Genomic DNA, 26,729 nt, shown 5'->3' on the forward strand with positions numbered 1-26,729 from the left:
AAGAAGGGAGAGCTCTGCAGCAGGAGCCCCACTGTGCTCAACACAGAACTGCGTGACTGGGCTCTGCAAGCAGAGGGAGAGGGAGGAGAGAAGGGTGGAAGGTAGGAAAAAGAAAGAAGGGGGAGGGGAGGCGGTTCAGTGCAGTGCTAGCTGACTGGATGAGTAGCAGCCGCGGTGCAGGCAGCAGCATCAGCACCACTTTAGCTGTAGCATCTTCCCTTCGTGGCTGCCGGAGGCTGCCTGGCAGGGTGGCTGCCGTGGCACCAGCGTCACCCACACGCGAATATCTGCTCACAGGCGTCTTCCGCCGCTCGCCTCACTCACACGCATGTCGTGGTGGCCACCAGAGAGGAGGAGGTTGTAAGTGACGGGGGCGGGGGTGCTCGGGGGACAGAGGGACACGGGAAGAGGAAACTGGGGGGGGGGGGGGGGGGCACCGGCGCTTAGTGCAAACGAGAGGAGGGCTGGAGTGGCGACGGTGACTGGAGCAGCAGTGGCAGCAGTAGCAGTGGCACCATGGCGCAAGCCGCCAAGCAGCTCCGCAAGACCAAGGACCTCGCGGAGGCCGCCGCCCAGGAGCAGAGGGAGAAGGAGGAGGAGAAGTTAAAAAAAAGGAATCGATCCAGGGACCGCAGGCGCAAGGTATGGCTCAGCCGTCTCCAGACACAGGGGAGAGGACAGTTATTCCTACATCCATCTTTCTGACTGCCTTTATTACAGCTTCTCTCACCCACTGAATCTGTTGTGCTTGATTGGTTAGGATGCAATTACACACGTATAATTACACAGTTGGTCCTACAGCCTCAGCTGGTGCATGCGCCTGTGTGTGTGTGTGCGCTCGTTATGTGTGCGCGCGTGTGTGCAGGCTAACCAGTCAAGCACATATGCTCTGGTACAGGTTGTGTTTGCTCGCTCAGCTATAGGGGAGAGGAAAAGGGCTGTTGTGCCATTGGAGGTGTGCCAACAGTTAACGTTGTTGGTTAAATAACAGCAGGTGTCTTGTTTTTCTGCTTGACATGGGTGCTGCTTATTCATATTAATGAAGTGCAAGTTCTCTGTTCTCCACATACGTGTGTTTTGCTGCCTTCAGATTTGCGCTGGAGTTAGATGTGGTGTCTTCCCCCCCATATACCAGGTTTTATTCTTTTCATTTGGGGAGCTGTAAAATGGAGGGGGAAGATGGAGGTACACTCTAATAATAGAGGCAGTTATAATGCACCTTTTGTAGCGTGTTTGTGCTACGTGCATTGCTCTTGGACAGATCAGTGGTCACATTCGTGTTGACAGAAACATTTTAAAATAGCGTCATGCACCAGGCATGCTAAACATCCTGTAGATACTTCTCTCCTGCACTCTCCCACTCTTCCTTTACCATTAGACGCAGAATAAATTGAGGTTTTACCGCCTTGTTCTCGGTGTCACCAAAGTGATGTATGAAATACCGATTTTTTTCAGGAAAGGTGCTCAATGAACAGATTGTAAAACCAATCCCTCACTGAAATTTACAGCATTGCTCTGTGTTTAGAGGCTATGGCCAGCTCTCAGCTGTTTCCTCTTCCTCTTGCAATGCGTCTGTGATGTGGAGTGGCAATAGAGAACATACAGGGCTTTATGTGTTTGATGTGTGTGTGTGTGTGTGTGTGTGTGTGTGTGTGTGTGTGTGTGTGTGTGTGTGTGTGTGTGTGTGTGTGTGTGTGTGTGTGTGTGTGTGTGTGTGTGTGTGTGTGTGTGTGTGTGTGTGTGTCTATCACAAGAGAGGATACAATAGGAGGACAGAAGCAAAAAGCGACATGCTGGTACAAATGGATTCAGCTAAAAGAGCTTGATGGCTCATGGAGTGGGATCCCTCTCTTCAAGTTATTTCATGTCCTTTTGGGTGTAAAACAATGTAAAGCTGAATTGTTTTCTGTGTTTTAACAAGGCTGTACGGAAGCTTGTTGCAGCATGTTTTACTGGTTTAGTCTCGTTAAAGAACCTATATAAATGATAAAACTCTGGTGCTGGTCTTTCAGGTGTCAAGTTGAGGCGCGATCTTTTTCAAAACAACTGACGAGAACAAAGACCACTAGTTCAATAAAGTTTTGTGGACAATATTAATATTTAGATTTTTCTGGATTGTTGCTACGATGAGGAAGTAAAACCATTGTTGATAAGCTCATGTGTGATGGACACAGGTGTGAACGCTCTCTACAGGTCACTGACGGCGGATGCAGAAGATAGAAAATAGGTCACGTTTATAAAAGTGACAGCCAGACAATGAATGTGGAGGTTGGTGGTGCAAACAAGCAGGTGGGAAAAATCGCAGTTTGACACACTTCACATGATGAGAGTTTCCACCCCCGGTGGTGCGTTGGGTTCTTGCGGGCATTCTTGATCTAACGTTTGAGGGACCTGCATTGAAATCCGGGCTGCAACAGGGAGGGAGTTCCACTCAGCCCTGTGAAAGAGAGCATTGAAATAGAGACTACGATATGATGAGATGAATGAATGACTGACTAAAACTCTGCTATGAATATTGGAAAACATGTTGACATGCAAGTCACTGAACTCAATGTAAAAATATTTTGGGAATTTTATTATAAGCAAGAATACTTTGTAGCTATGTTAGATTGATATTTTTCTTTAATGTGATATTATAGAACATTTTTTAAACATTGTGCATATATGTTACCAATGTTAAACAATTACTCTGTAAAAAAAAATACTACAGAGCAAGACACTGTAGCGAGAAGTCACTATAACTAATTATTCCAGAGATTTAAGTGAGGAATATTAAGTGAGGAATATTAAAGCAGTATGGGACTGGGGCAAGTCATCACATCAGCTTGGAAAAGCTCTGTTCAATTTGATTGTAGTCCCTGCTTAGGTTTTTTGTTTGTTTTTTACATTGCTGTTATCTGACTTCTGACATTATGATGCGTCTGACTATTGTTTGCAACATGCTATGAACAAAATGGTACTAAATAAGTCATTAGATGGTTCAGCTTGAGGTTTTTATTACCACCGGTCAGAAAGTGAAAAGGGAGCTCACTGAGTGTAAAGTGAATCACTGCTGCTTTTCCTTGGATATAATTTTAACTTTGAAAGACGGTGAACGTTGGCTACATGATACCAAACTTATCAAACTACTGACTGATTCTCAGGTCATTAACCTGTGTAACTATTTCTATAATACTGCCAGTGTTGGTTATTTTATCGATTATAATTTCCTTACCATCATACCTGACCATTTTCAGTCCAACATCTTGATTATAAAAGTAACACATTGCTCAAAGCCATAGGCAAAAAGTTAAAATATTTTTACCTCCTGAACTTAATTTTAACATAGTTGACGTGTGTGAGAGCGAGCTTGTTCGTCTCTTTGCTATACTCTGACAGCAGTAATAAAGCAGCGCTGCAGGTGGCAGTCATGTTTTCATTTGTTAGTGTCATGTGAAAACTCGGAACTTGCACAGTCCCAGCTGGTAACTATGTCAGTTTCCCACTGCATTAAGGCACAATCATTTCATATTCAAACAGATTGGAGTTAGAATAGTTGAGATATGGCGTGTCCCCTTTTCAAATCACATGACAACAACAAAGATGCAACATCACAACATCTCCAAACCCTGCAGAAAAGAGAGCAACACCCTCTTCATGTTATTATAAAATGAGTGTCTTGGAGTAATGCTTCTCAAAGCTCAAACATTCAGCAGGAGTTTAAATGTATTCTATTCCAATGTTTTGCAACATATTGAAAATTAGTAGTGATTTGAAGGTGAGTTAATGTCAGTTTACTACTGCTATTGTTATATTGCATTGATGCCATTGTTACATATTATCTGATATATAAGAAGTCCCGTTATTAATTGAGGAGATTGATATCAGGACTTCTGTTATAATGAAAGGGAGTTTAGTGAAGTAGTAACAAAGCTGGTCTGAAGTGGAGGACATTATTATTGTTAATGCTGCTGGAGCAGAACCAAGTAATTATTTGGAGGTTTTATGCAGTTTTTTTGTTTTTGTTTTGTTTTCGTGTGCAACAAACATTTCTATCCAAACGTAGGACTATGAAATGAATAAAATGAAAATATATTTTACTCGTCACTACCACGATACTTCAATAACAGCATATTGTTTTCTTACTCAGCAGTCAGAACAGTCTGTTTGCCATGTAGTCATATAAACTTCAATATACCCGTCAATATATTTAAGCATTATTGTTCCTAATTGTATCCACCACAGCATTATATTCAGGCTAAGTGAATAACACCGGCCATTTCTTTATCATTGGCACATGTGGGATTTATTTGGCAGTAAGTGAACATTTTATCTTCAAAGTTGATGTGTTTGAAGTGGAAAAAACTTGGCAACTTTAAGGATTTAGTGAGTCTGACACAGGCGAAGTTGCGAATGGTAGGCAGCCGGTTCAGGACATCAACAAAAACAGCAGCACTTGTGGGAAGTTCTCTGTCTGCCATGGTTTGGTTCTATTAAAAGTGGACCAATCAAGGAAAATCACGTTTGCCAGTAACAGGGGGAAAGACACCAGTCCAGCTGGCCCAGGCAGTGTGATCCTAGCAAATATTAGTAGCCGATATTGATGTATAGCACAATTTGCTGCAGAAGTAAATTCTGATTTGGATAGAAGGTAGTGGAGTTTGTGCTTTGATATGTTAAGGCAGTAAGAGGTGTGTATGAAGTGTGTATGAAGCATATAACAACAAAAATTGCAAGATACCAGTTCCTTTTTATCATTATTATGAAGGATATCTTTCTCCAGGAACTGTAAACCACTTGCAAAGCCATGTTCTTTTAGTTAAACTTCTGATTCCAATCATGTTTACTGTTTGCCTGCCAGACAAATTAATTATAAAGTATATTTTTGAACAAGAAAACCAGCATATCTGTGGAATGTGTTGAAATGACAGATTGAATGAGGTCACTTATATCTAAGCCTGTGTTTGCTTCCAACTTAGAAAGGGACAGAAAGTCACAGTGAGCATCAGCATTATTGTCATCTGCTGCATGTTACAAGCTGCAGGCACATTTCATTCTGGCAGACTTTATAGCGAAAACCCATCTCTCCTTTACTGCCTCTGGCTGCCTGGCCTTTATCCCTCATGTTCACCTCAATCACCGACCAAGGCTCCTCTCATCTCTATCTTTCTTTCTTCCTTTCAGTAGATTGTTGCGACACACCTACAAGAAGTGCAGAGGCAAGTCACACGGGACTAAGAGGGGAAGAGAAGACGTAGGCAGGGCTTAATGTTCAGGGAATCTTAATTGGCTCCACTCGATGTAAATCAAACTTGGCATCATGGGATTGCGCTTCCTTACCCCTCCCTACACCCAAAGGTCATCCACCACCGTGCCAACAGAGATCCGATCACAGCTCAGGGCAGACTGGACAGTAATGCAGTTAGAAACCCCGAAAAGAAAGTTGCTCTGCTGGTTAAAGCTAATGCTACATCTGTGGAATGGCTCTGTTATCTTCTTCTCAGTGTCCTAATTCTTAAAACCCAAAGCCAGAGGTAGAGGAAAGCTACTTAAAAAGCAGATGTAATTGGTAAGGTGAGCAAGTGCTATTAGAAAAAATGAGATATGGAGATAGTAAAGATGACCCAACTGAGGGCTGGAACACAAAACCAAAAGAAAATAATAATAATATCAATAATGATAGACTGAGGTTGTTTTTTTAAAGTGTATGCTACTTATATCCACCCCAAATTACAATACTCTGTCTATTCTACTCCCTTTTGAAACAAGGATATCACAACTTCTGTCTTCACAACTTGCATCAGAGACTTGACAAGTTTTTACACTGAAGTGTTCCTGCTACACCCACGATTCAAACACATTTTATCAGTTTCCATAGTATTATTCTCCTTGCCTGTTAGATCCAATACATATAAAAAACATAGCCACAACTAATCGGCCTTAATGCCAAGGTTCATTCACTGGATAAATAGGCCATTGGCAAACTACTGCCTCAGAATTGGTGTCATTGGTTATATATACCCATATTACTTCTTCAAGTTGCATTTAATAAACCTCTTAGCAAAAGTTTGACAATAGGTCCTTCTCACTCAAGATCTAAACCAATGCTAATGTTGACATAAATTGACTATACTCTCCAATCAAACCTCAATCTGCAGCAGCAGCACCCCAGTTGTTAACATTTTATAGAACAAAACTAAACCCTGACCGAGTTCACAGGTTAAACCAATCACAAATACCAGTGCTACAGATCTCAGTTTTAATCACGTATGGAACGGATGACAATACAGGCCAGAGGCGCAGTGATGAGCTGCCCAGTTTGAATCACATTTGTGCCAAATTACAGCTTAACTGAATTTAGGCAAGCCGGCCCTGAGGGTAGCAGTTGTTTTGGAAAACTGAATGGACACTCCTTGAATTATGTTCAACCCGGCTCGTGAATCATATGGCCACGACCTCCAAACATCAGCAGACGGAGCGGCAGAGACGGGGAAGACAAATCTGCATAATAAGAGAAGCAAGGCAAGCAAAGGGAGGACTGATGTAGAATCTACACTATGTTCACCCTTATCTGAATAATAAGGAAACATAACCTTTGAAATAAACTGCAGAAATGTCCTTTCCTTAACATTTTGCATTTCTTGATAACATTTACACCACACACATTCACATAACAGTACATTCAGTTATTTGCCTGATAAACTAAAACAAAGCTGTGGACTATAAATGAAAAAAAGTCTTTGCAGGCTCCTCTATGCACATACCAAAGGCTTGGGTTCAAAATTATTAACTCAATCATTGTAAATTATTAATATGATATGAATGAAGGTTTTACTGGTGGATGTGTGCTCTGAAATTGATGTGATAAAACAGCTTGAGAAAAGATTTATCTTTCCGATAAGAGTTTTAGTGCAATGGAAACATTCACTTCAGGTACTCAGGGTTGTGCAATATTGTAAGATTCACATCTTCATCTCTCGCTCAATAATCGAGTGTCATCAGACAACAGAGAGCACATGATCTGGACAAAATGCTAAATATGGTGAACGCATTTCACTTATGTAGGGCTTTTTTCAGCTTTGGCAATACAAAACTTAACATTGTTAATCACATCCGCCCCTAAAAACACATGCTCACACACCAGTAGTGACAAATACAGAGCAAGGCACTCAACCTACACTTTCAGGTTTAGTGTGTTGCTCAAGAACACTTCATTATATGGATGGGATGGATGATCTAACCCACAAACTTGCAATTGAAAGACTAGAATCTGGACCACCTTTGGCGTGACCCGTTTTCTCGTGCATAGAAATAAAATACAAGAAGTTTTGCATGATGTGTAAGATATGTGTACAGTATATGTAAGAGTAGGATGCAACGCAAGGTTCAGGGTTCTAACTGTAAAGTATAATTTGGAAGTTTGTGCTTGTAATGGTCTAACCACTTGATTGTAGTGTGGTTTTAGCAAATCGAATTAAGGCTGGAAAAGTTACGAGTTGTGACGACTACCTTGTTTATTTTTGGTCGTGTCACAATAGTACAGAGAATAGTGGAAATATTCTATCGGCTTTTTGGAATGGAAACCAGGATTATGCTGACTTACACGTTGGCCCACAAAAATTCAACCTGCGACATTGTGAATTGTGAATAATCAGATCAGCTCAACAAAAGTAAACTGAAATGCCTGAAAGTTGATGACAAATCCAATCCAGCAGCATTAATCCCTAAGATGCACTTGAAGCAACTCCACCATGACAATAAAATCAATTGTAATTTCAAAATGGTTTATTAGAAAAGACATTCTATAATTCCTGCTTATTAGTGAACTAATTTGGTTGGAAACAAAGCTTCACTTCGATGATAATGAGCAGATCTGTTGTGCCGACCATTTTGCCTTCTTTAACTGGGGTATAGATGCTTGGCTATGTCAGAATAACAACGTGTGCTAGGCGTGGAGCTACGTCACTGCAGGAGCAAATGAAACTGCTTGGTCATCTTCAAATTGCACTTGTGATTGTGTGCTCCATTTTTCCGTTCTCTGTAACCAATGGGATAAACCGATCTGGGACGTGAAACCTTTTATCGTAGTAGCCCGGGCTGCATCTCCTCGGGGCCACGCAGTTCCCCTTTTCCTGCAGGCTTGCACTTAATACAATGGATCCGAAGATCTGTTAATGGATGGTGTGTGCTCTTTGCGTCTGTGTGTGCCTGCTCGCGTTTTCAAAGGAGCCGCATGTGCGTGCACTCCCACTTTTATGTGTGCGTGCATGCGTGCATGTGTGTGAAATGGCAGGCCTTCCGGATATCTCATTACATTTTCATGTAACCTTATGGATACCCAGCGGTAATTAGCCCAAACTCTCTTCTATCCCTTTTCTTTTCTTTGCCTGTCAGCCCACTTTTGTTCTCATACAAAACAACACATGTGATTAAGGACGTCAGAAATATTTTTCAGTGATGCCTAACTTAGTTAATTAAAAGTTGTGTTTATTATATATATATATATTTATATATTTTTTTTAAAAACTTACCTCCTGGTCATAAAGCTCTATATCCGGAATGGGAATTAATTTGTTATTTTTGTAAGTCTGACCATTGCATTTCACAACACAACATTTCTCCTTGAATCATTACACCTCTGATCAATGAGACCCACATAAATGTTTAACATTGAACCAATTGACCTCACAACAGACCTTTTAAACCTTCAAAATGCTCAAAGCATAATACATAATTGACAGTTTGTACAAGGGTTATGTTTTATTTGTCTTAAAAACTGCCTAAATCTCTTGGCATATTGCAGCAGTAAAAAAAAAAAAAATTTAAAATTCTTCTTGCTTGTTTCTTGCGTGATTTGGGTAAGATAACAGTAATCTGAGGCACATTGTGTGGGCTGCTGCCTTTTCATCCCCTCTGAGGAAAGGGAGGGCAGGATGAGCCAAGGTCGAGCAGAGCAGAGAGCAGCTCTCCGCCCAGCCCCAAGCAGCCAGCCACAGGCTATATTTACCTGGCAGCCTAGGATTACACTGCATCTGAGGCCAGCACCACCCATCTATCTACACACCACTACCATGTGCGAGCTTGAACACCGGCTCCGATACGATATCTGATGTTGCTCTGGATCTGTACCTGCTCAAGCAACACGCAGCAATTCAGAACAGAAGCATGATGGCTGATATTTATCAGACCTCTCTGAGGGCTTATCTGTGACCTGGCTGTGTCGCATTCAGTATTTTGATCTGGAGATCAGCATGCCGTGTCAGACGAGCCGATGATCATCAGAGAAGTAATATTGCTTCATTAATATGGAAAACTTTTCGATTTATTGTTCGCTGTCTGGAAGTGTATTCCTATGATCTAGATTTTGTTCTTTACAACAAGATGACGCACCTTTGTACAAAGTCAAGTCAAGTTTGTGAGCATCAGAGAGAGCAGTTAAACTTTCCTTTAATTGCCTGAAAGACCACAACCTTTATTTGATTGACTGAAATGAAGGTTGCCATAGTGATGGCAACACACAGATTTCAATGACATTTTGCTGAGCACATCCTGCTTTGTCTGTCAGAGAGCTAACTTCTATTTCCAAACATGTTCCCCATGAGTATCCTGAGGTAGCTCGCCACATTTTCACTTGAAATACAACTTTTCTGAAATGCTGCTTCTGTACATGCCCACCACAGCTTTCGCAAATGGTTCTTCTGCACATGCACGAGTAGATGGACAATAACAACAATGGTGGCCTCCAGAGTGTCATGACTCCCAGTCCATACTCTCCTGGGACTTTGTAGCTTTATAGTTGACAGTCAGCCATAATAGCAACCAACATACGGATGTCCATGTACATTCATTCATTCATACATACATGCATGTACATGCATACATGTACAAACATTGTTAATGTTTATAGGGTATTGTCCTCTGTGCACGTGTGTGTGTGTGGTTTCATTACAAAAACAACCAGGGCCAGCTCGTAGCCTGGCATGCTTACTACATTATTATCAGCGCTTCTGCCGTTTCCATGTTAACAGACATCATTTTTGAAAATTTGCAGTGTAAAAGTGAAACTTTTCTGAAACGAAAATGGAAAAAGCATGCGTTTTCACTGAAATGTCATTGTTTGAATGGTGCCTGCAACCGCCATAAATGTTACATATGGCTTTGCAAAACAATTAATTTTTTATTTGAAAGTGGGCACCTTACATGTACAATATAATCCATTTTGAGAAAAATATAGTTTGGCCCTGTATTCATTATAGTTCCTCTAAAATTAAAAGGAGAGACGCTTGCCAAGAAAAGGCCTCTGTATGACCGGCCATCCATTTTCTGGTGCCCCCAAGGGGAAACCTGTCTGCCACTTTAAAAACGAATGTTTTAGAGTAAAAGCTGCATGTGGCAGCCACTAAAAAAGAGATGGGTTCACGATGAACTGGGATTTGTTCATTTTCATGAAAAATAACATCCATTAATGATGTATCCGGAGACTCGAGGCTTTGCTCGCTCTGAGCTGGTTAATATTAGAATTGCAGATGTCAAAATGAACCATGACGAAACACTTTCTACAATCTAAAACCGATCTGGGAAACTACCAGGTGTTGATGTGTCACCCCAGGGGTTTGGCTTCACTTTAATAAGATGGCAAATTGTAAATCGGAGATGGTTTGCAGCCTTTCCTTAAGGCAATCGAATGGTTTGCTACAAAAATATTTACAAATATGTTGAAGTGAAGTCAATAATATTGACTTTACATATCATTTCATTGCTTTGTGGGCCTACCTCCTCCATTGAGGCTTAATTGCACTAGTCTGAAAATGCTGTTGAACTGGATCCCATGGGATTGTACCTAAAAAGCTGTTAACCCAAATCAAATCTCGGATTTGGGACGACTTTTCTAATTTGAGGTATACGTGGTGTACTCATGCTGTTGTATGAATGTTATTCGATTGATTGGATTGATCTGTAGTCTGGCTCCCTGTGAGCTCCTCAGGAGTCACAGCTCATCTGCCAGCCTGTACCTGGTAATCAGAGCATCCATCATCATTGTAAGCAAGGCCAACCAATGTGAAGTACTGGCATCCAGAGGGAGGGGTGACAGCTGTAAATCTTTTGGCAAAGTTTATTGCGACCCTGAGGTCAGCCCGCAGGTGGTCTCAAGTGACGGATGTTGCCATGGTGATTACACGTTGACGCCACACGTTGCGGGATGATGAAGAGGCGAGACAGATGAGGGGAGGCCTCCCGATTGGCGATGACATATCGGGACATCCACAGATTACCCGCCGTACCTAAAATGCTGGAGGCAGGACAGCTTGTTTCTTCCTTGTCATTCTCCTACAGATCTGTTTGCGGCAAGATTTATATGGATGCTGAGTGTAATTTCAGCTCACAGTACATCTGTTACAACTGAGCTAAATTAATAGCAAAACAGAGTTAAGAGTTAAACAGTTATAGAACACGTTGGGCTTCAGTGATTGACCGACACAGAATAAAAGTGTAACTCTGACAAAGGATCATTGGCACAATCACGCGATTGCATTTAATTACAAAGAGTCATTAGAGGGACAGTGAAAGTGATGCAGACTGGCACAATGCCACACACACACACCGATATGCAGACAAAGGACACACACACACACACACACACACACACACACACACACACACACACACACACGCACGCACACACACTGACTAAGAGCCGAAGCTGGGCATTATGTAATGGAATTAGAGCTCCTCAAGGTCCACATGGATCATGTGGCTAGCAGGAGTGCACTAATGCACTGAAGTAGCCATTCTCAGTCACGCCCAGACTCCATCACTTTCTTTTGCTGGCCTAAACACATTTCACAGTACATGTGCTGGCTAATGGACACAATGCTGGAAAAATTAACAATTCCATGTACTGGAGTGAGATATATTCATTATTACTTAAACAGTATTTGTTCGTGCTGGTAGACATTGTGAAAATGTGTTGTGACTTTTGGTTTTTAGTCCAAATTGACTCAACGTTTAAGTAAAGGATTAGTTAAGGAAAGTAATAAATGCTATATTTCATAGTCTTGTCTTATCTTGCCTTGGATGGTACTGTTGACTTGTGCTGGGTTTTGGAAGCAAGTAGTTATCTTTTGAGGATAAAAAAAAACAACACACTAATAATAAAAAATGAATAAATAAATGTTTGTAAAGCCTGAGTGGACCAAGCCGATTAGCTTAAACCTTTTGAATAATTTATTATGGCGAGATATGCAATTTTGATTAAGTACAGACATTGACCATAACACTACTATTATATATTAATATAGTATTTGTATATATTCATATTAGGCAATCAGTTAACAGCTGCAGTGAAACCATGATTCAATGGCATCTTAAGTGTTTTCTATACATTTGTGTTGTCATTAGATTCACTAAAGGAACAGTTGTGAATTGTTCAAACAGGGTCTGTCAAATTTAGTTTTGTTTTCAACATTGTTTGGTGGCAGAGGTGGCTTGTAACAAAGTATTTGTACTAGACAAGCTATCAGAGCTGTCCAGTTTTTGTAACTGATTTAACCAGCATCCCCAAACAGCTGACTGATCACACCAATGACAGAATGCTGCCTATTTCTCTCATGTGTCTTAACAAACTGTGAGTAGACTCGTGACACCACCTGGTGTTACAGTGTGGTATTACACAATAAGGCATTTCTGGGCTACAACGTGAAGACTCAAGGCTGTTCATAATTATAATTTTTTTAAATTATTGTGTATAGTGTAACTGTAAACAATTAGATAAGTCTTCAATCAAGTCATACTGTTGTGCAACACTGCCCACAAATTTGTAAGTAAAGTTTTTGGGAGTTTAATATGTGATGATTTAAATTTTTTTGATCAAGTAGGAGTTGCGTCACTTTTATTACATCTACTGAAGCATGCAACTGCGCTGGTGGTTTAATTGGTTTTCTGTGCGTGCATGCGTGCGAGTGTGTGTGTGTGTGTCCTGTGTCACCAGGATTGCTGTCTCATAGCAGATGGAACGGATGGTCTCCCTTCTGGTTCATCACTCAATAAGTAATCTTTGCTGGTAGACAGCCCATTTGTCCACATGTGCACATCAAGGTGAAATTAAAGGGATTAGGTTGAAAACGAACGCGTACTGTGGGGAAAAATGGATTGGAACGGCACAAATTCTAACATCAGCAGCGGCCAGTCAGGCTGCCATTCATTTGCTCGTCCCACTCCTCACTCTCTGATGTAATGGAGCTAACATCAGCAGTGGCTGATGGCAGTGGGGCTAAGAGTGCGACAGCAGGGGGAGATGGCTACAAGTCAACTCAAAAGCAAGTGATTCTCCTCAGTTGACTCGAGATCTTCGTCATCTCTTTTCCACATTTCCTCTCGTGCTCTGATTCTTTCTTCTCTCTGAGTGTGCGTGATCTTGCGTTTCTCATCGGGAATATGTCATATTACCTCTAACATGTATGTTGGAGAAGAAGGAAAAAAGAGAAAAAGATGCCAATCAGCTGCGCTCTTTGTTTCTCTGCTCTTTCCTCCTCTGCTGTCTACTGTACAGAGGCATTGAAATGGAAAATCCACACTCCACTCATATAAATACTTCATCGCTAATTCAATTTTTAACTCAAGATGGAAGGAAGGAAAATGTAGCAACTGTTTGTTCATTCAACGCAACCTCATTGCTTCTTCCCGTCTTTGTGCTTATCCGAGCTGCTGGTCTCTTTTCTTTTTTTCCCCTCTGGGTTCTTCCATCTTGCTCTCCTTTTTCCTACTCCCCCTTTTTCTCATGTTCTCTTCTTGCTCAGTCTCCCTTAATCATTCTGTCTTAGTTTGTGTTTTATACATACTGACTTCTTGTGATTTTTATTGGTTATGATAAGTTTTGCTGGCTGAAAGTGATACGAATGCCTGTAAATATAATACTTTAAACAAGAATTATGTAGCTCTCCTAATTGCAGTAGATAGTGAGATCACTCTGACAGGAGTAGCTTAGACTAGTGCCTCCATTGTAACTCCATCTGATCTTTGAGAGTGGAGAAAATAATTGGGAAAGTTTATAAACTCCCACTGAAATCTTTCACATGTAGGTTAGAAAAGATGTTTTGTACACTGCGAATAATTCCTGCGAGCTGAGCCATTCTCTCAGCCTACTAACTCGGTCTGCTTAAAAAAAAAAACTAGTTTATTATATTCTATATTACTGCAACCTTGCCTTGAGCATTTCATGTGTAAAATTTGTAGAATAGTTCGTTGGGTTGATCACGGAGTAGCCCAGTTGAGTCAGTCACTAGTTACTTTGGCTCGGCAGTGAAATCAACAGCTCTGTACTTTAGAGTCCGCAGTCATGCTGCTGTCCTCCTCCAGAAAATCTGTCAAATGTCCGCGTGCTGAGTCTTTCTCCTTGGAATCCCCTGCAATGCTGACAGCAGCAAGTAAGAGAACAAAGCCCATTCGCGTCACTTCCGTAGTCCACGTCTCGGAGCCGGCGCGTGTCCCAGAGCCACCTACTGTCACCCTCCTGTCAAGACGAGACAACTTAGCCGAGACAGCAGGCGTCTGAAAATGTATTCAAAATTAGGGTGGCTTTTATTTGGCAATCACAAACTAACCTACTATTAATAAATTAGTTAATACAGACTTATATTCAGGAGCTTTCAGGAGTTTAACATTCAGCGAGGTTCTCAGCTCAGTTTGACCAGATTTAGCTGTCAACACAAATTCAAGTGTTAACAGACCACAATAAAGCTGAAAGTAAAACAGTTATAAACTGTTTTAAAGGCAAAGTACTCGGACTTTTAGCACAATTTATAACAAGGAGTATATAGTGTGTATGTATAAATTAAGCAAACAGCAATATGTGTTCATGGTTGGCCATCAATATTGATTTTATAGTGTGTTTTGTTTTCACTTCATTTGAATCAAATTGCCATATTTTCTGGACTATAAGTTACACTCTTTTCAGTTGTTTGGCTGGGTATAGGACTTTTATTCAAAAGCAACATGCATATCAATCTATGGCAGTACATAGAGGACCTATGACTCACTTGACTTTACTGTATATTGGTTTTTTTTTGTGTCCTCAAAGTATGACCGCTAGCAATTTAAACAAGAGTAAATATCCCATTAACATTTTTAACAAGTTTGCTTGGGTAAAATAGGTGACATTTACGAGGGGCTGGAGTATCTTTTTTAGTGTGCATTCAGATCCATTACCAGTGGGAAAATAAGAGGCTTCAGGGAGCATCACTCAAAGCTGAGACACAAACTCACTCCATGCGCAAATGAGTAATGTTTTATCTTATTTTTGCCTCAAAACCTCGATCTTGACTCGGTGTCCGCCCTTTTAGTCTTGGTCTTGTCTCGTTCTTGGAATGATTCCCTGGTCTTGGTCTTGACTTCGTCTCGGGTTAGATGGTGTTCACTACAATGCTACGATTCGGTGAAACAGCTCCGCCGCTCGTAACTGTAAATCGCCAGTTCTCACTATTGATAGATAGATTTGTTAACATAACAATTTGTCTCTTTTCTTCACTCTCACAGTAGCAATAAAGTGGCAGCAAGGCAGGCGGCCATGTTGCTTGTTTGTTATTGTCATGTGAATGCAGTAAACAGCTAAATGGGACTTATCTAACTGGTGAATTGGAATAGTTTTCAGGATTTTACATGGTCACTGCTTTGTCAGTGTTCCAGTTTTATTTTTCATCAGCCTTCTAAATTTGTAGCTTTATCAGTTTGACGACACACTGAGAGGAAAGTGTTTTCTTTTTATGTTAATCATTTTGCTCATCAGGCTGAAATTTTGAATGATCTGGTATTTTGAGTTGTGCAGATAAGTTTCCTGAGTAAATCATGCAAGTACTTTAAACTTTAGTTCTTAATTTACTTTCTTGTGCATCAATCCAGAAAAAAAATATATCTATTTTGTTTTTTAATTGAGGAATTGAGAATGTTGCTACAGTAGTACACCGTCCCTGCAGCTCTCCATAACTGACAACTAAAACTGCCAGGATTATTATTCATACATGGCCAGGATCAGAGCAAGATCACTATAAAGTAATGAATCTTCTCTGAGTGCATTACAGCTGTGTCGTATTGAGCTGTAAGAGTGTGTTGCTCATGCTTCACACTGTTAACATAATGCTAATTCACTGCTTAGTGTGCAGATTCAGCCTCATTAGCAGACATGGAAATTTCCCTCAGTGGAAAATCCGATGCAAACCATTTGCCCTTTTCCCCTCTCTTCTATCCATTTGCCTTTCTCCATCTATCCACCTCTCCATCCCTTCATCCTCCCTCCTGGCACTGTGAAGATATTGATCCAACATTGATACCTGTCACTTGACTAGCTGTTAAACACATGCAAAGATTCTGCATCACTTACAGCAATATTTCTCTCAAGCTCAATTCTCTTCTTTCCTGTGCCAGGTAGACCGAAATATCCATAGCACACTTGAGCGGATTAAATAAACCCCGTGTCTCCGCCAGAACAGCTTGTGAGTTATAAAATAGCTTTCGAAATAGCTTGTATTGTTTTGATGATGTTCAAGATTGCGGGAAACACAGAAATAAATGGAGAAGTGGTGTTGCTTTGAGGCCACACAGTATTGAAGAATGTATTCATTATTTCAACCCTTCATTTATACTGTTTCCATACCAACCTGAAACCCTGAGAAGGACTTAAGTATGAAATGGCACAAGGATGATACAGAGTCTTGATTTTAATATCTTCTCATTTCATTGTGTTTTTAACTTGTGCTTCTAAAGATTAAGAGTCGGGAAACTACAAACGGGGGGGGAAAAAACGATTCATCTATACATGAATTCATATAATATTGCATGATCCCTGCACAGCTGCACTGTTGTTTAAGAAAGAATGCCCTCAGACAGACTGTGGGACAGTAGCATGGTGGTGCTGATGCTGACAGCCTGAGGACAAGGTTTAGCAAGCTCACCGAACCACTGACTCTCACACTGTGATTCCATTTCCTCCCATTCCAATGCACATGGGCACATATATATTTCCACACTGCTGTTCTCTCGTGTCTGTGACTCACTCCAATGCAGCCATTCTAACACGTTTGTGGCTTGTGGCATGATTGTAATGAAGCTCCAAGTCTGACTCGGCAGTTCTTCAGGCCGTATGACTGAGTGACGGGGTGGAGGGGCGCGTGTCCTGCTGGCTCGGCAGCAGCGGTCCCATGGGGAAGGCCAAGGTGACAGGAAAAACACACAGGCTCTTAAAATGTGCACGCAGCAGCCATGAAAACCACCTCCATAATCCTGTAGTTTAACTGAGGCTTTATCAGTGACATTGCTATTCAGAGGCTGAGCTCACTGATGTAAATACAAGGTGTAAAGTAATCGATTACATTACAGTTTGCATCCTCATTTACACTTTATATCCAGGACATATCATTTATCTCAGTTTACAAACCCATCAGTATTTTTTATAGTTATAAATAATTTGACTGTATTTTATTCCATTACTTCTACCAGCAATGGCACCACACTCTTGGCTGATTGATAATAAAAGAGGTCAATCACAGGCATTAAGGGCTTGTAATGGCCCTGTAATATCGCTCTGATCTTCTGCTTTCACTGCACAAGTCAAATGCTGTTGCCAATTCATTATATAGAGCAATTTTTATTTGCTACAGATGTTTTCTGGATTGGTAGAAATAATGCAGTGGTATGTTTGCCATGGTTCTTACATGTTTTCAGGCTTACATTGAATATTATTCATGAAGACAGTGCCGAACCCCTAGATTGTCCTCAAAGCTGCGTGTCTCTGCGATAAACTTAACAGGTATGTGTGATAAAAATGTTTTGCATCACTTAGCTCTTGGTTTGAAACTTATTCTATTAGATTATTAAATTAAGAGACAGATTGGCATTTGCTTGTTTTGGAAAATTACATTCCACCTCTGAAATGTTTCATGAAGTATTCCTGTAACACAAACCTTTTTTCAGTGATTTTTAACATGCCTTTATCTGTCACACCAGAAGTCGTAGCTGTGTGTCTGGATTCTGACGGGAAAAAATATGAACCACAAAAAAAGTATAGATTAATGAAGATGGAATAGTATTTTCTCGATCGAGTCACAACACTAAACAAACAAAGTAAAACGTTATGAAGCCAAGCAAATTCAGGCCAACAAGAAAGCAGAGACAGAGAGTCAACAGTTTGTTTGTTTTTAATTCAAGAAGCAGTTTGTGCTTGACCCTGAGACCGCCTCAATAGTCCATTTGAAACTGGCCTGTTGACTCAAAATCAATTATATTATTTCAGCTTAGTCATTATAAAGAAAAAAAATGAAAATCCACAAAACATAATTACTGTACCCTGAATATAGGAAGAAAACTAAACTTACTAAAACTTAAACAGTTGTTGTTAACATTTTGAATTATTGAAAACATTACAAAGATGCACGCATGGGCACTTACCAATGAAATATACCAGCGTGGGAAATCTAACAAGTGCAACTTTGTCTAACATATAAGTTCTTGTAATCTACAATTTCTTTTAAACAATCTCCAGTGTAGTCAAACTATTGTTGCACCGATGTCCAGCACTGATGGTTTTGCTCCAGCCATCGTCGCTCCAATGCTGTGGTTCCACCTGCTCCTCCCACAGCACGTCATCCATTTGAGAAGTATTCAAGATGCAGCACTTTTAAAGCCGCTGACCAGCTTATTAACAGCCGTGTCCAGCACCTGCTGGATTCTTCATTTCGCCCGTAAGATCACAAAGTTGTTTGCGAGTTGTTGCGTCGGGTTCACAGCTCATCCATTTGTGCAAGGCACGGTCTGACCCAGTGCAAAATCCTACATCGAATTCACTTTCCTCAAGTCAGGCACTTAAAACTGTATGTACTATAATGATGTCGATCCTGCATGTGACAGATGTCATCAGGCTCCAGCTACCCATAGTCATACGTTTTGGTCGTGCCCATCGTTACTTTCTTATTTGTCGCAAATATTTGATTCCATTTCAATTTGTACCATGACACAATTTGAACCGACAGCCCTCACAGCAGTATTTGGGGTTTTGCTTCCAACTCTGTCTCCCCCTAAATACAAGGCAGACTTCGTAGCATTGGTTACCTCGTTAGCTCGACGCCTAATCTTACTAAAGTGGCAGTCTCCTGTTCCTCCGTCTTATTCTATGTGGATCAGGGATGTTCGTTATTTTCTTAAGATGAAGATCAAGTGCACGTTAAATGGTTCTCTGGTCAAATTTACCAAAAGCTGGTGCTTGTGTGTGCATGAGATGGCTATGGAATGTTTTAAATTTTTGGGATTTTTTTGCTGTGTGCATTTTATATTTGACTTGATCAATCTATGGTGACCGGAATTGGAGTGTACTTGGTTTCTCCCTTTCTTTTTATTTTGTTCTTTCTTTTGCTTTTGTTTTTCTGGGTGTTGTTTGTTTGTGTGTTTGTTTTGGCATATCCTGCTATATTTGACACAGCGTTGATGTTTGAAATGCCATTATTTGCAATAATTGTATATGTAAAAATTCAATAAACAAACTTGAGCAAAAAAAAAATATATATACTGTATATATATATAACATTATATTATTATTAGTTTTTGGTTGGACCAATATTTTACTACCACAAGTGCAATTTAGTCATGTACAGAGCTTTCAAGGGTATTGCATTTCTTCATGTAATTAGATTCTTCCACAAATTACATTTCGTTGTGAAATTTCTTTTCCTGTTTACAACTGACATCTCGAGCTCATGTGGGCGAATTGTTTTGGCGTCCTGCGGGACACTTATCACGTGTTTAATACACGGCACAGACAACAATAATCAGCAATGGATGATTGATGGTGCTCTGAATGAAGTGCAGCTTTCTGCAAATGCAGCATGTCAGCTTGTCTAGCCCTTATTTTTAGCTCTCCCTGGTGCACAGGGTTTATTATAGCAGGAGCTCCGGAAGGAGCTCAGTGGCTTCTCATTGTGGCGTCACGTGACAGCAGCCATTCTGCTGCCCACTTAGTGTCAATGTTCTCCAGCTTCATCAGGATGCAAGAAGATTTTGAGCTTTTAATGTGGAGTTTACTGTCGCATGTTGCCATTTGGGGTTGTAGGAACTCTCATATGCTTGAGTGTGAGGGTCCTATGAGTTCAAATAAAGTCATTCATGGCTATGTGGCCTGCATGGCTGTGTGGTGGTTAGCAACCTTGACTCACAGTGAGAATATTTCAGTCCAGGCTTGGGGTGATTTCTATAGAGATTTTGCATTTGCCTTTTGAGGTTCATTGGTGACCCTAAATTGCCAATTGGAGTGAATCTGATAACTATCTGTTTCTCTCTCTGCCCTGCCTTTAGCCATTGTCCCCTGGAATCCACTTCAGCAGGCTGTGACTCCCAAGTTGAATAAAACGATATAGTAGATTAAAATAAGGTGCTATGTATCTGTCTTATTCACTTTTCCTTAGAGGGTTCAGTCGTGTCACTTAAATATTGGGCCATGCATGCCCTTTTTTTCTTATTTCACATATGGTTCAGATTGGTAATCGTGAAGTATTCCACCTTCTCTCGTTTTCTCACTCTATTTCTTACCACTCTCACTGTCTTTCCTAATTTACATTTTATGAAAAAAATCAGCTTCTTCTCATAACACGTAGGCCATTCTGGTAACTTGAATGATGCTTCAACCTCTACCAGACCTTGTGCTGCGGGCCTGACCCTCCTATCAGGAGCTTGCCCCATTGATAAATAGCTATAATGCCGCTCATAAACTTGCACAGGATGCTGAATCATGTGCAGGTGGCTGTATTGAGTGGCCTCTGCGACAAGTCACAAACTCCTGAAGTCCATCACAACAGCAGGGGCAATTTGTGGCAGAGTCATTACTCTCCTCTGGAGGCACGTTGAAATGATTTGCCACTTTACTGAATCTTCCCCTGTACATTGTGATTACGTTTCATCTGGTTTATAAAGAAAATGAGAAGAATTATATGTCATCTTCATCTTACTTCATTTTGAGCACAATGGGGGATAAAAAGAATACACCAGATTAAATCATTTGTCTTCAAACCTCATGGAAAAGAGACTTGATCAAGGCTTGTGCTCAGTGCATGAAGACAGTGCTTTAAGTAATGGTTGATGTTATTGACGTACCATTGCTATCTTTAGAAGCCAACGTGGTCCTAATACTCATAGCATCTCTCTCTCAGCATGAGGGTGCCCTCCTGCAATCTTTTTCCTTTCTCTTCTCTCTTTCTCACGTTCGTCCTCTGTGCCGCCTCCTGCACCGACCTTCATCAGCCCCACCGCGCCCCCATCACTCTTCCATCATGCTGCTTACTGATACAAGTCTACTACACCCGCTGGGTGATTAGTGATGACCCGCTGTCAGTAACACAGAGATGCACAGTAGGGACGGCTTGCTGAGCTCAGACGCCACCCGGCAGCAGAAACATGGGTAGACACATATATTTGTAAACACTCAAATACAATTAAATGACATGTATATATCAAAAGTAATAAAAGTAGTTATTTTTTGCAGATGATACAAATATTTTCTGCGCAGGGTGTGATCTACAGTTAAAAATGAATACAGTCAGTGGTGAAATGGGCAAACTAAAAAAATGGCTTAACATAATAACATCATCAAACTTAAGCAAAACTAAATTCAGGGTATTTGGCTATGGTAAAAGGGATGTATATGCACAATTACAGGTAGATGGTGTGGAAATTGATGAGAGTTCATGAAAGTAAGTTTCTTGGTGTTATAAATGATGGTAAAATAAATTGGAAATCTCACATAAAACACATTCAAAACAAAATATCAAGAAGCATTTCAGTAATCGATTAAGTAAGACACATTCTGGACCACAAATCACTCCACATATTATTCTGTTTACGGGTGTTACCGTATCTAAATTACTGTGCAGAGGTGTGGGGCAACACTTATAAATGTTCGCTTCAGCCACTGTCAATTTTACAAAAAAGAGCAATATGGATAATTCATAATACTGGCTATAGAGATCATTCAAGTCCACTCTTCCTAAAAGCAAAATTACTAAAATTGTCTGACCTGGTAAATTTTCGAACAACACAAATAATGTATAAAGCAATACACAACAACTTCCTTCAAATATTCAAAATCCAATTGTAACTCCCATTTTTTAGCAGAAATGGGAGTTGCAATTGGAGAGGGGATTGAAAGTTAAAACGAATGTTTCGCACAACACTGAAGTCCTTTTGTCTTTCTATACGTGGAGTGAGGTTGTGGAATAGTTTGAGTGTAGAGCTCATTCAGTGTACAAAGCAATTGTGTTCACAAAGTACAAGGAGGACGGGCTGTAGACATAGGTGTAAGGATGATTTATTATTTATCTATATTTCTATTGACTAGTTTGTTTTTGTTGGGTTAGGGTTAGGCTTCTTCCTACCCCTTTTCGGATATGTTGTTATGTTTGTTGTTTGTTTGTGTTAGTTTATCTTTCTTTTGTTATGTACCCACATGTCCGAAATAAACTACAAAGAAAAATATTACTGCACATATCACTCCACTTGAATGGCCCAACTGGTAGCATGACAAGTTGACAGAAGGATGAAGAATTCGATTTGTTCTGTTCTGTTTTCTTTTACCTCTTTAATGCACACATACCCCAGATTTTTGGGGTAAATGTTCTGCGTACGATCCATCCTTTCACCCCATCTCCTCCAAATGCCCATTCTCTCGCTCATTGGAGCAAGAAATGACACGCCCTGATATTTTATCTCCTCCAGTTTATCTTTCTGTCACAATTAGCACCACCAAAGGAGGTCATATGTAGGATGTTTTCGTAGCTTGTTGCTTAGATTTATCAGGCCAATTTCACACTAGGATGGCCTGGTATTGTCTTCTTCTACCCTTTATTGTCCTTGGAGTGGTGGATTGCAAGATGTTGATTTCTCGAGGTTTGTTTTTCCTTCAGTTTGTCATAGTATATGATTTAAATAAAGTTTTTTGAGCAAGCAAGAGAGATAAAGAGCAAAACAAAGGAACAACTCAAGCTTATCCATATTGCTTAATTTATCCATAAATAATGACATGATAAAAAAAAAAGTCTGCTCTCTGTTTATGCTGTTGGCTCATTTCCCGCTCACGCGTCATTTGTTCTACTTTGGGGATCTGTCTGGCCAGAAGCAACTCTGCTTACCACCATCATATGTACCGCACTCAAAGTTTCACATCTTGGTGTATTTTGTGGCTTTCAATTTGTCCACCCCACCTTAAATGTGAACGTTTCCTCACTGGCAAAACCTTTTGGCAAGTTTTCTTCTAGAATAATAAAGTATCATTCTTCAAACAGTGGGGGTGAACTATAGATGTCCAGTGGTTCCTCTTTATGGCAGTAGTACTCTTTTGATTAAAAGTTAATCCCGTATTCTGGATGTCATGTTTCTCTTCATCACATGACAAACTTTTGCGTCATTAACCTATTCTGAACTGAAATCACGATAAGCTTGTGTGTTCTTAACTGACTTCTGGAGAGGGATACTGGATGAGGTAGATATAAATTTCAAGCGAGCCTCTTTGCAGTTGGCAGTTCTAAAATAAATAAAGTATATAAAGGTCAATGTTGATATAGATTTATTTTTTGTCCGTTAAGTCTGTGACTTTCACTGCACCAGAACAGGTAAATGGTGCCGCGGTCCTAAATAAGGCAGCTGTAATGAAAAAGCCCTGGTACTAAGGCTCTGTTGACATGATGTTTTTAAATAAACATAAAAAACTTTTGTTGTGTTTTTGGTGTCTGTTTACATGACAAATGTGCTAAAGGCCACTTTTTGAAAAACGGCTCCCAAGGTGGAAGTTTTCGAAAACCCTCCGGCTCCATCTCTATGTAAACAGGAGAAAACTCACCTTTTCTGAAATGCTGCTACTGTGCATGTGCTCCACGGCTTTAGTAAATAGTACTTCTGCACTTGCGCCAGTAGATCAAAAATAACAGTAATGGGGGCCTCCAGAATGGCATGACTCCAAGTTCATTTTCTCCTTGGTCTTGGTAGTCTTATAGTTAGTTAGTCACCAATCACATAACATTGTTTGCTTAAGCTGCCGAACATGACATGGGTTAAAAAGAAACGTTGTCATCCAGACAGGGCCTAAAAACCTTGAATAGCCTTCTAAAAATAAGGATGAAGTTGGTCATTTCAAGTAGACTTTATTTTGACAACTTTTAATTCTTTTTCAAAAAGCAACAATAAATGAACATATGATATGATGAGAGATCCTGAGTTGAGCCACTCCGACCAGCAGGATATCTTAAACACTACTCTTGAGAGCGCTTCATCACCTGGCAGGACCATTTTCGACTGGAAGATAATCAGTCAGTGAGGCCAACTACTCTCTCTATCTGAACTATGATGTTTGTGAGACAGGTGTACGTATTTTTACCCAGTCACACTTTTCATCACCTCATAAGTTATACTTTATTAAATTTTAGGCATAGAAGAAAACAAAAAGAACCAGTTAAAAGAAAATGTTTTAAATGGTAAATATCTTTTAAATTACCTTCAGAAGATCTTTCAGGCATTGAATTGAGCACTGGGTACTATCTATATGACCAGTGTCACCTGTTGACCGATGAGAGGTTTGATTCAATTTATTCAAGACGTAGAGGACAATAGACATAAAGAAATATATATATAATACACAGTGTTAAAGTATATTTTGGAAAATACACACAAGAGTGTTGTTGTGCATGATGCCTTCAAGCTAAAAAAAAGCCCTGACATGTTGATAAAGATCTTAGATATAGCATCCTTCAAACATATAATTAAATAAAAAGGATGTTATTAGTCATTTGAAAGAAAATGTTGTTGTACTCTAAACATTTTTTAATCGTTAGATGTTTATCTAATGTTTATCTCCGTATATGGCGAGGTTCATGTTACCAAGAAGTAATAGATGTGAGGTCATCATGTCTTCTGACTGACAAGACATCTTGATGACCCAAATGCACTTTGTGAGATTTTAAGTTTACTCTGCATATATCATGGTCGGCACAGCGCAGTAGTGATTTGCATTGTAAATTCACAAGAATATTTCCTGCTTCAAATGTTTTTTCATATTCTAAATACTCAGTGCGGTTGGATAGCAAAACAAAACCTATTAGAATTATGTGTAAATACTAATTAAAAGTATTGACTTGAAGATCATTAGTGTCTCAGATGTGACAGTTTATTGATCACTCTTAATACTGTTTAATACTCATCTGCTACTAAAGTCAAACATCCCAGCATCCTCTCCTGAATTGATGGGAAAAGGAAAAATGCAGAGAAGAAAACAGCATTTGACAAGATGGTGTTCAGAGGTTACCTGGACATTAGCACCACAAAGGTCAAATAATTAAATGCTTGACTTCAGAAGGTGAATGCATACTGAACACATATTTATTAGAATTACTCTTTTGTCTGTTTGATGCACTGATACATTTCCACATGCCGCGTACACTACAATGTATCTGATATTAGCTCTTATTGTCTTTTGTGGAATCCTACACCACAGTGGAGTCCGTCAGCCTCTCCACATAAGTATACTGTAGTGTTTGTGTTCCAGCCTCAGAAACGAAGTGATGGTACTAAAAGTTTTTATACCTCCTGTGGTTTCGCAAAAGCCGTCAACCAGATGAGCTTTTAGGGTCCGGTGCGGTTGACACGTGAGATATTGTTGGTTGGCATATGTAATTTAAGGAAGGCATGTTCGGAACATCGTGATTAAAGTGTGTGGGCCTAGAAAAGGCTGATGAAATTGACACTTTTGGGCGAGAGCCAAAACTCACAATTACTTTCATTGCAACAGTTTTTCAGTCCTTTGGAAATGCTACTTTTAATGTCTTGTTCTTTTCCCAACTATGAGATTCAAAGTGTATTATTATGGAGGACTAAAGCTACCTAAAAATAAAGTTGCTATTGCATTGATTCAACTGAATATTGCAGCTCTAGATTGTTCCACCGTTTCATCGAAGGCTGAGCCATGTGATTTGTTTGTGTTGTTTGCACAGCACATTGTGAGTGTGAGCAGACACGTGGAGGCTTTATGTGTGTTGGAGTGTGTACATCCTGCAGTGAGGAACATATGTCAACTTCTGTGACCGCCTGTTGGCAGCGGGACTGAAGATGATGGAGCATGTTGCATTGTGGGTGTGTTTGTGTGCTGTGACAGACATACTGTGTTTGCACAGTAACGTGTGTTTGTGTGTGTGTGTGTGTCTGTACGTGTGCCTTTGATTATTATTTGGGATCCACGTGCTTTCACATACAGATTGAGAGTGTGTGTATTTGTCTTGTGGCTGTCAGCACGCTTGTGTGAGTTAGTGTGCGTCAGCTCCACAGCCCTCCACCGTCCTGATTCATGACACGGGTGATTTGGTAGGCAGTCAGTCAACGTCCCGAGCGGCCGGCAGCGCCTGCCCCCCGCGCCGACCTCCCTCTGCCTCTCGGCACATCTACCGCCTCCTCCCAGGCCACAGTCACAGATACTCTGACATCGACCACCCAACAGCGCCTTAAAGTACTGAGTCATACTGCAATGACCTTATCCTGACTTTCCCGTTCAGTTTTGTGGTCAATTTAGTCGTACGGTCCGATGATCCAGTTGTGGTTTTGTTTACCGTGATGAACCTTTGTTTATGTGCTTTATTTCACTTGAGATTTACTTCTTTATTTGTGAGTCAGGCTTTTTTCTTCTTCTGTGTTTCGCTGCATGAAGAATAGCTTCTATTGTTTTTAAGATTCTGAATTTTGAC

The 26,729-nt window shown here is 40.3% G+C and overlaps 1 protein-coding gene across 1 annotated transcript in view; it reads left to right on the plus strand.

Annotated features, from left to right (window-relative positions):
* Positions 1-516: 516 nt before the first annotated feature.
* ank1b (ankyrin 1, erythrocytic b) overlaps positions 517-26,729 on the plus strand; it is a gene marked incomplete at both ends in the record, with an annotated part of 85,780 nt that continues 59,567 nt past the window's right edge. Inside the window, one exon of the mRNA XM_080477709.1 lies at positions 517-642. Within this exon, the coding sequence (XP_080333835.1) occupies positions 517-642 (126 nt within the window). The remainder of the gene's footprint in view (positions 643-26,729) is intronic.

Source organism: Lipophrys pholis (genome assembly GCF_963383615.2).
Source record: "Lipophrys pholis genome assembly, chromosome: 12".
NCBI lineage: Eukaryota > Metazoa > Chordata > Actinopteri > Blenniiformes > Blenniidae > Lipophrys > Lipophrys pholis.